Source organism: Rhinolophus sinicus, linkage group LG03 (assembly GCF_036562045.2).
Source record: "Rhinolophus sinicus isolate RSC01 linkage group LG03, ASM3656204v1, whole genome shotgun sequence".
NCBI lineage: Eukaryota > Metazoa > Chordata > Mammalia > Chiroptera > Rhinolophidae > Rhinolophus > Rhinolophus sinicus.
In genome coordinates, this window is record NC_133753.1 from 73168034 (window position 1) to 73177518 (window position 9485).

The 9485-nt window shown below is 51.7% G+C and overlaps 2 protein-coding genes across 3 annotated transcripts; both read right to left on the reverse strand.

The window, feature by feature from the left end:
• Nucleotides 1–625: 625 nt before the first annotated feature.
• On the reverse strand, nucleotides 626–3964 carry LOC109439931 (granzyme B). Of its 2 annotated transcripts, none has more exons than XR_012494375.1 (3): nucleotides 3735–3964; nucleotides 1835–1969; nucleotides 626–756 (listed from the first exon to the last, which is right to left on the reverse strand). XR_012494375.1 is itself a non-coding variant. In XM_074326709.1 (3 exons), the coding sequence occupies exons 1-3, from the start codon at nucleotides 2586–2588 to the stop codon at nucleotides 720–722; spliced, it is 270 nt and encodes an 89-aa protein (XP_074182810.1). In that variant the 5' UTR covers nucleotides 2589–2977; the 3' UTR covers nucleotides 626–719. The 2 variants fall into 2 exon arrangements, 1 of the variants encoding a protein (XP_074182810.1); XM_074326709.1 differs by lacking the exon at nucleotides 3735–3964 and adding an exon at nucleotides 2491–2977.
• Nucleotides 3965–6015: 2051 nt separating this feature from the next.
• Nucleotides 6016–9032, reverse strand: LOC109439940 (mast cell protease 1A). The gene is made up of 5 exons (XM_074328099.1): nucleotides 8822–9032; nucleotides 7736–7880; nucleotides 7135–7270; nucleotides 6694–6951; nucleotides 6016–6285 (listed from the first exon to the last, which is right to left on the reverse strand). The coding sequence occupies exons 1-5, from the start codon at nucleotides 8982–8984 to the stop codon at nucleotides 6124–6126; spliced, it is 864 nt and encodes a 287-aa protein (XP_074184200.1). The 5' UTR covers nucleotides 8985–9032; the 3' UTR covers nucleotides 6016–6123.
• Nucleotides 9033–9485: the final 453 nt, after the last annotated feature.

A 9485-nucleotide genomic window follows, 5' to 3' on the forward strand; every position in this document is an offset into this window, starting at 1 on the left:
AGGAGGACAGAGTCGGGCAAGGAAAGAGTGAGCCTTGGTGAGAATGAGAGCTTCTCAAGGCCCCTCGCCCCCTCAACTCTGCCAGCATCCCTGGCTGTGGGAGAGAATGTCCTGCTCAGGAGGGATTTCCCGTCCCTGGTGTGGGGGTGCAATGCTCTTAAACTGCAGCCCCAGGCTTGGCGTCCAGCACACAGGGTGTTACCCCTTCCTCTCTGCCATGTAACACAGGGGAAGGAGGTAAGCAATTCAAGCTGAGCCCCAGCACTCTAGAGACTCCCGTTTTCTCCTGATGGGGCTTAGCTTCAGCCCTGGCACAGGGCAGCCCTGGAGGTACAGGTGTGGGTAAGGAGGAGCTGGGTAACAGCTTCACATGGGGTTTGGGGGAGGTGGTGGGGGCATGGGGAAGAAGAGGAAGCAGAAAACAGCAGAATTGCTCCCTTGGCCATCTATGCATACAGCTGGTGTCTGTGAATCATGCTCAATGAATAAACAAGGAACCATCTCTTCCCACTCAGCTAAGAGGCATTTATTAGGGTGCTGGCACCACCTGTCCTCTCCCACCCCCTCAGTGTGATTCTGGATTAGCACGAGAAGACAGTCTGGTTCCTGAAGTCAGGTTTTGTCCATGGTTTCCTTTATCCAGGGCAGGAAACTTGAGACTTTGGTGTAGGCCCGGGGAGATGTCCCATTTTTAATTCCGTAGGAGACGATTCCCTGGATCACACGTTGGCACACGAGAGGCCCCCTGGAGTCTCCCTGCAGACAGACGGGGGGCGGGGATTGAGCAGCTCTCCTCCTGGTCCTGCCCTCTCTGCCATCCCAAGCCCCCTCTCAGAGAAGGCCACCTCGCGTGGCTGCCATGTGGGAGATCAGAGGGCGGCAGGCCACTGTGGGACCCTCAGCTTGGACATTGTCACAGCTTCACTTCACCCCAGGTGTCAGTTCCCTCTCCTCTCCCAGATCCCGGATGCTCTTCCTCTACAGGTGCCGTGGGACTGTGGCTCGTCTACTGTGTAAGGACATGAAAGCAGGCGGCTGGGGCTGACACTTAGCATGGAGGACGAGCCCGTTAACCAGGGTGTGTGACAACTACTGCTCACGCAGGGAGCACAGTTATACAAGCGCTGTGCCTCAGTGTGTGCCAGAGAATTACAGAATCATCCTCTGGAGGAGGACCATGTATAGATTGATCAGGGGCCTTTGGTTGGGTCTCAGAGCCCTATTTCTCCCAGCTGTGGCTGCTCTCCATTACCCTTCTGGGGAGAAAGATCACATGCTAGAGAGTGGAGGAGTTCCACTGCTAGTGGTGCGTCCCCATTCTTCCCCAAACACCTCTCTCCCCAGATCCAAGTTAGCTAAGCTCAATCTCACCTGAAAGGAAGCCTTCTTTTCTGTCGGGTTCCCCGCGCAGAGTTGAATGGCAGGGTCATAATAATTTGGAAAGTAGCTTTCACACTCCCAATCCTCTTGCACAGTCAGCTCCACTTCCTGTAGAGTGTTTGCTAACGTGCCCATTGGTGTGACCTGTCCCCAGCCGGCCACACTGCACTTCTGTCCTGGCCTCACCGAGTCCCTGCCCCTGGGCAGGCGGAGGGCCTTCACAGCTTTAGCCAGCTTGATATTTCTCTCCAGCTGATGGGGAAGAGGCAAGACAGCCCAGGTCAGCCAGCGACCCAGGGCCTGGACATGCGATGGGGCTGCACTGTCTTCCTTCACCCCTGAGGCACTGGGACTAGTCAGGTTGCCAGGATGGGCAAGAAGGAAGGAAGAGGTCACAGTGAGAGGAGAAACAATCTGGACCCAGGAGAGCAAACACAGGAGGAGATTTCCTTACCTGCAGTAGCATGTTGTCACTGGAGATGTTCTTGGGATTACAGTCTGGGTGGGGGTGGCTTTTGTCACCTGGAAGACCTGCTGGGTCTTCTCCTGTTGATTGATGTTGTGGGCACCCAGGATGACAATGATTGAGCTGCACAAAGAGCAGAGTGGGAGTGTGGGGGGCGTGGGGTCTCAGGACATACAGCCCATGAGCCGTGAAGGGTAGGTGACAGCTGAGGTGGGCCAGGGCTGCAGTTAGGGGAAATTGAGGCAACAGGAGGGCTAGGAGCTGAGTGTCCTCTCTGCTTCTGAAGGACACTGAGGGTAGGGCTTCTGGGAGCTGTCTCTTGCCCTCAGGCAGTATCTTGACATTGCCTGAGTTTGCATGTTTACCCTAATGCACACTTTCTCCTCCACCATTGCTGGATTTGGCCAGTGTGGTCCCTCTCTTCTCAGCTTGCTACTTGTCTCACCTCTGACCTGAACCCAGCTTGCCCCTCTTATTTGTCAGTTTTTCTTCACCTAGTCATGCTCTCAGATGGCTCCTGTGAAGAGCTCTTGTGGGCTTGAGTTAGCAGGAGCCCGGGGAGCTCACCTGGTCTGCAGCCCCTGGGGAAGGACACGGGACCCTGTAGGAGTCTGGGAGGGGGTAGGCTGGGTGCTGCCCCTCACCTGCCGCTGCAGTGAGCAGCTGTCAGAACAAAGTTCTCTCGCACAAGGACACCACCGCACCTATTCTTCCCGTTATCCACAAACTGAATGCAGGCCATGTAGGGATGGGAGTGGGGCTTGGCCTCACGTCCCCCGATGATCTCTGAAGGAAAGGCTGGAAGGTGGGTGACTGGGAGTGGCTGTGGTAGGAGGGAAGGCTTAGGGAGGCGATGACTGAGGTGTGACCCGAAGACAATGGGGGGAGGGTCTCTGGTTCTCTTTTGGCAGAATCACCTTTTCTGAAACTGAAGCCTCAGAATCCAGCTTGAGAAAGGCAGGGTAGTGCTTGTTCTCCGAGTCATATGCAGACACAAGTATGGAAGAGCTAAGACCTATCTTGAAGGTGGCGGAGCTGCAGGTAATGTGGACAGGACGCAGTGAGTCTCCCTGACCACTCCAAGTCTCTGGGAGAATCCTGATTGGTGCTGTTTTCTAATGATTTACCCATGAGTTATGGAGTTGGATTTCTAAAATCTTCCTGTCTTAAGGCCTAACACATCCTAGGTTCTCAGTAGGCATGTTTTGATTGCATCAATGCATTGCCTCCAATTAGCTTCCGGCTGAGGATTGTTGGGGACAGTGCTGGTGGGATTCAAAGTGACAGGGATGGTGAGAGTGCACTGCCAATGACAGTGGGGCAGCCGAGGGCCTGAGAAAGCCAGGGGAGGAGGGGAAGAAATAGGCTGCCCAGGCCTGGGGCAGAGCCAAGGCTACCAGGGAGCTTTGTGTGCAGTCATCTACCCACTGCTGAGATCAGTCGCACCCTTGGCTCCTCTCCTGAGCAGGAACAAGGTGATGGAAGGTATGAGAACTTTAAATGGTTCTTAAGCTGGTCCAGGAACAATTTTCACTATGAGCGATTTGTCCGAGGTGCCCTTTCCTGGGTTGGAGTGAGGGATTTTAGTTCTTTGTGTTTCGTAGCTTCACATCCTTTGCCAAATGCCTCTCTAAGAACAACCTCCTTTGCAGTTTGATAAGAGAGAGGCTAAGATCTTGCAGTGGAACCCTTCTTCCCATCCATCCTTGTTGAGTAGCTATAAAACATGGGACTTGTTGGTCTGGGTTTGGGAGGGAAGCAAGCTGGGCTTCAGAAAGTTCCTGGGCTCAAATGCAGGACAAGCCCTGCCTGTGCTGGACCAAAGGTTTGGGAGTACGGAGTGTTTTATGAGATGGGCTGAGGCCTCAGGAATGGGTTAGTCACTCACCTGTCCTGAGCTCAGAGGGTAGAAGAAAGGCCAACAAGAGCAGGAGTGGATGCATCTGCTCAGGTCAGAGCCGCTGGTGTTTCTGTCTTCCAGACACAAAGCCCCAGAAGGGAACAAAGGAAGTGTGGCTCAGCGACTCACACACCTCCTCAACACTTGCTCCTTTAGTTTTGCTGGGTGTCACCATAGAAGGTGGTTTGTCAGAGTTCTCTGGTTTGGTTAGGTGAGAATGGCACTGTCACCACATTTGTACTCAGATGCTAAGCCACAAGGCAAAAGCAGAAAGAAGGAAAAAGAAAGTGAAGGCCATGGCTACTGCCAGCAGAGAGGCTGGAACCCCAGAAGTCCCTTAGTGACTAAATCAAGAATGTTTCCACTTCATGGCTCCTGCCTCTTTTTCCTTTCTGATGAAATCATGAATAATTACTTAGCAAGCTGTGTTTAGTGGTATGAGTGATGTGGCCCTGTCCTTCAGAGGCTGACGCTCACCTGGAGTAGACTGAGAATCTGTGGGTAGTTGGGGTGCTAAGGGCGATGGTGGAGGGTCTGCTTTGTGGTGGGAGATAGAGCCTGGACTGGCCTGAGGCCCAAGTAGCACTGAACACACCCCAGGACACTAAACGGTCACCCCATTTCCTGTCTTACCAGCACTCCAGCCCATGTTTTTCGAATATTTAGAATCCCCACTTTAAATATCAATATTCTGTGACACAGAGACCTAGAGCTTTTCTCACCCACAGTTTTGAACACAAGTCTTGGACGTGATACTCATTGGATGGAAACAAGTCATCATGGCGTCTGTTGGAGCCGAGTGGCCTGATTGGTTCGTGCTGCGGTTATTTACCACCCCTTGGGCTGAGGATGGGACTGCCCCCCAAATCATAGAGCCTCTGGGTGGGCAATTTCCCCTCAAGAAATGCTCATTACTGTTGCCAGGCGATGGGGAAATGGATGCCGACCATCCCGATAGTTACTGGCCACTAAGTTTTCTCTGTCCAGTGTCCAGAGAACCTTGTCTCTGACGTCCTCGGGCCTAGCACTTATGTATGTTGCAAACAGATTATCCCGATGCTGTCATCAGTGTGACAGAAGAAGAAAGAGAAGTGGAAAGGGAGGTATGATGACTTCCAAACAGCCCGACCCAGTTCTGTTCTAGGAACGGCATCTGGTGAATACATCGAGAAGAGTGGAAGTAAACAGGCTTAAGCAGCGGTCAGGATTTCTGGGTGGTGGACGTCTTGGCAGTTTTCATTTTCTTGTTTATGTCTTAACTCTCTTTCTATGACAAATAGGTATTACTTATATACCCAGAATATATTTTCCCTGAGTCAAAGCAACTCATTCATGGCCCACATTCAGTGAAACACTCTTTTTCAGTCCTGCCTTCTCCAAGGTCGATGATTAAAATGAGGTTACTTTTCTAAATTCAGTCTTGTAAAAAATTTAGAGATTGTTGAAAAATAGAAGAAATAAACTCCCTCAATAAGCTTTATGCTATAGGATACTGTTGACACATAGAAAAATACTATTGAAACTAGTACTTTTCATTACTGTGAGTTTCCTTTGGAGATACACACACACACACACAATGGGAGGTGGGGAGAGTCTGGCCTAGACCAAGATGGAAGAGCATCTTAAAGGTGACTTCGGGCTGCAGGAGGATGGGCTGCCAGGACAGCAGAGGTTGCACTGAACCCTGCGCCCAAGGCAGGGCTGTGACAGGCACTGCGCTGTGCCTGGGAGTACTCAAGGGCCCTCCTGAATCTTCTCAGGCTTCTAACTGCTCTGATTTGGGGGAAGGAGTGTTTCGTGGGGTAAAATGACAGCTTTCCAAAGCTTCTCACCCATTTCTGTTCTGGTAGGAGAAATGGCCCCCTACCCAGAGAGTCTCAGCTCATCCTTCTTTCAATTTCTGAATTCTTTTATGTTGTGTATTGGCCCTCGGTTCTGCCAGTGGGGTAGGGCTGTGGGTGTGGATTGAAGTAGGAGAGGAATATGGATGCCATACGAGGGTTGTCAGGATGAGGGTCACTTTTTCCTGGGGAGTCGCTCCTTTTTCTGGATGAAGCTTACATTCAGCCTGGCAGGGGGAGCTGGCACTGGGACGTTGTATTTGGAAGCAGTTTGTTATCGATGCAGCATGATTTTTTATTGTAGAGATGGAAGGTGAGTTACACTGAAGGGGGAAGCCTGTAAGAGATCAGAGATGTGAACAGATGGTTGCTGGACACAACAGTAGGTAACTAATAAAGGTTTCGGTGAATAAAGGAGGAATGAATGATTTCCAGTCTAGAGATGGGAGTTTATTAAGTGTCTGGCAGAGCTTCTAAACCTACTGCAGTATTGGCCTGTGCCCCAGAGAAGATGGATGGATCAGTTCCGGGGTGCCTCAATGTGGTCTCCGCAGATTGAAGCGTTTCATTGTTCTTTTTATCCAGGGCACAAAGTATTTAATCCTGGTGTAGACTGCTGGAGGTTTTCCAGTATTTTTTCCAAAGGAGACAATGCCCTCTGCCTTCTGTCCACATACGAGGGGGCCTCCGGAGTCCCCCTGAGGGCAGAGGGATAAACGACTTAGTAGGACTTTCTCCTGGTCCGACCCACCTTGTTGTATCAAGGGTGAATGGTCGCTGTTAGGGGGCTGTGTGGCAGTTCAGTGCCAGGACAGGCCTTGTTCCCTCTCTAGGTCCTAGGTCCAGGGTTACACCCTGGCTCTGATGGGTCCCGTTCTCCTTTCTCCATAAAGCCTGTCCATAAGTGGCTGTGGGACAGTCTCTCATTCTCCCCCACCTCCCGCCCCCAGGGAGCCGGCACCAGAATATCTGAGGACATAGGTGTATGCTTACTCCAGGAATTGCCACTGAGCCCGAGCTGCCAAGAAGCACAGGGCACACTGCCCTGGGTCTCCTCAAAGCTCGCCTGTGCCCAGGGCTGAGCAAGGACAATGATGGGGTCTTACCTCAAAAGGAGTCTGAATCGTTTTCGGGTCCCCCACACATATCTGGAATTCCTTGTTGTAATAGCTGAAGCGCGAAGTACATTCTTCGTCTCTCTGGATTTCAAGTTCTACCTCATGCAGTTTCGCAGGGCCTGGGGTGTTCACACCCAGCCGCCCCCAGCCGGCCACACTGCACTCCATCCCAGGCTTCACCCCATCTCTTCTCCCGGGCAGGTCGATGATTGTCACGGCGCCATTCAGTTTGGCTTTTTCCTCCAGCTGAAAGCAGAGGACAGGAATTCTAATATACCTGTGGTCCACAGATTGCAGGGACAGTCGTATGGTTGTCATCTTCACTGCCCTGGGACAAGTAAAGGGGCCACACTGGAAAGAAGGACAGACAGTGGTCATGTGGACACAAAACCCTGGGGCTAAAGTGTGCAAGATGCAGTGGAGCCCTACCTTCAGTAACATGATGTCGTTCGCAAACGTGATACTGTCATATTTTGGGTGGGGTATGGGTGTTCTCACCGGGATGACCTGCTGGGTACTCTCATTCACCTTGATGTTGTGGGCTCCCAGGACGACAGTAATTGAGCTGCAGAGACCAGAGAGGGTGGTTAAGTCACAGGAGATATAGCCTAGGGGCTGTGAAGGAAAGCGGCCAGCTGGGGACAGGGCAGGACTGGAGTGGAGAGGAGTGACAGGGTCCCTGGGGTTGAGCACGTTTGTGCCTCTGCTTCTTGGCAGCTCGTGCTCAGAGGCAGTTCCTGGAGCAGATTTCATTGTGCTGAGCTTGCCTATCGCTAAGCCAAACTGTGAAGGTCTCACATGTGCCCGCTGGGCTCCCGGGCACAACCTCCATCTCCTTCCCATGCCACCATTGATCAGTGCCTTCTGTCTTCAACAGGCCACCTGCATTGAGCTGTCCCTCCCTCCCCAAAACTTACCTGCCTTCCGAAGAGCTCCTCTGTGTTACTAGGTGGCTCTACTGCAGCCCCCGAGATGAGGGTTCCCTTCCAGGTGTCTACAGAAGGGTGGGGGCCCAGGCGCAACTCCTCACCTTCCCAGGCAGTGAGCTGCTGTCAGCACAAAGTCCTCACGCACAAGGAAACCTCCACAGTAGCTATTCTTTGAAGATGGGTACTTAAGATATGCCATGTAGGGACGAGAATGAGGCTCAGCTTCATGGCCCCCGATGATTTCCCCTGAAAGAAATATTGTACCCTGTGTGCTGTGCTCGTGGAGTCAAGGACTGAAGCCAGGGAGGCTGGGATAACCTGGGGCAGGTTTGGGAGGAGTGGGATGGAGACGGTGAGGTCTGTAGTCGTCAGCAGTAACAAGAAGGTGTCCTGCGGGTAACTGGGTCAATATATTCATGGCCTGACAGGTGACCCACAAGACTCAGATTGTCCCTCTGACAAAGAGAAGGACAGTCCTATTCCTCAATTGCAGCTGCACACACGTATGTGAGCAGAGAGGATTTGTGTTTGGAACAAGCAGGGAAGGCCCTGTACATCCTGGAAAATCCTTTCCCTGACGTCCCCTGGGTCCTCTCTCCATTCTTGTTTCCCAGGCTCACTGAGCTGCTGCAGGTTTGTAATACTCGGAACATTTTGACTGACAAATTACCAGAGAGAACTTGAGGTTGAACAAGCCAATCACAAGTGTTAAGGGGACTAGGAGGCCACCAATTCTGGGACCAACTGTGTCCTCAGCTTCTTTCCTGGGCAGCATAGGAATGAGACAGCTTGGAGAAGGAGGAGAGGATTGAGGGTAGATTTTAAGACATTGAGTTAGAATGTGAGAGGTTCAGCCCCTTATCCAAGGTTCCCTTTCCTGGGGAATTAATTATTTCTCATTCTCAGCTTCCAATCTTCTTCCAGATTCCTTTGTGGAAGAGCCCACATTCCAGATGAGAAGGGAAGACCTGGGAAGAACATGATACCCACTGGCCCTCCTGGAGAACAGCCCTCTGTCCTGCATTCCTGTGGAGTGTTTATTCTGCATCAGATATGCTAGGTTCGGGGCTGAACCTAGATTTCAGTAAGTTCCTGGGGATGGACCAGGGCCAGATTTGTAGCGTCTGATTATGCCTGTGCTCGTGGGCGTTGGGGTCGGGCGTCTGTTGGTCGGGACAGTCACTCACCTGCCTCTGCCTTGGGGGAGAGAAGAATGGCCATTAGGAGCAGAAGTGGCTGCATCTTGTCAGGAAAGTGGCCCAGGCCAGAACTGGTGGTGCTGCGTCTTGGTCTTCTAACCCGAGGACTGTCCGGTGTTAAGGCCTTTATCACTTCAGGCTCTATTTGCATGCCTGACGCAGCTGTCTGTTGAAATATTCAATCCTGAGTGGAGTAAGAACTTATCAGTAACGACATAAGTACCTGTAGCTCTTGATAAAGTGCTTGGCACAGCAGCTGAAACAGGAAACAGTGGCTACAAGGTGGGGTGGTGGGAGATGCTGTATTAGCCAGTAGCAGGTCCCAGAGCCCCCAGAAACCTGAGTCTCATGATGATGCCTGCAAGAACCCCTCACTTCCTTGGTTTTTGTAGACCGTTTATTGAGGTCTGTTTTTTGAGCCTCAGGGGTATTGGTCATGAGATTTCTTGCATCTGGTAGAGACAAAACCATCAATGATCAGATAAAGATGGTGAGGCCACAGTTAGAGGGATGGATACAATGGTGTGGCAATAGTGCTCAGGGGGCTTATTCCAGTTTCTAAAGAACCGAGTGGTTTCAAACAACAATGTCAATACAATTTATCTTCTCACAAATCTGCATGTTGGTCAGGATGTAGTGTGGATCGCTCCCC

Bases quoted from the DNA above. Each gene is read 5' to 3' on its own strand.
- LOC109439931 (XM_074326709.1), bottom strand. From the start codon at position 2,588: ATGGCCTGCATTCAGTTTGTGGATAACGGGAAGAATAGGTGCGGTGGT. The intron at 1,970-2,490 runs GTGAGGGGCAGC...CTCTTTGTGCAG, and splicing joins GCTGCTCACTGCAGCGGCAG to CTCAATCATTGTCATCCTGG. The intron at 757-1,834 runs GTAAGGAAATCT...GTCTGTCTGCAG, and splicing joins GTGACAACATGCTACTGCAG to GGAGACTCCAGGGGGCCTCT.
- LOC109439940 (XM_074328099.1), bottom strand. From the start codon at position 8,984: ATGCAAATAGAGCCTGAAGTGATAAAGGCCTTAACACCGGACAGTCCT. The intron at 7,881-8,821 runs GTGAGTGACTGT...TATTTCTTTCAG, and splicing joins CTCCCCCAAGGCAGAGGCAG to GGGAAATCATCGGGGGCCAT. The intron at 7,271-7,735 runs GTGAGGAGTTGC...TGGTCTCTGCAG, and splicing joins GCAGCTCACTGCCTGGGAAG to CTCAATTACTGTCGTCCTGG.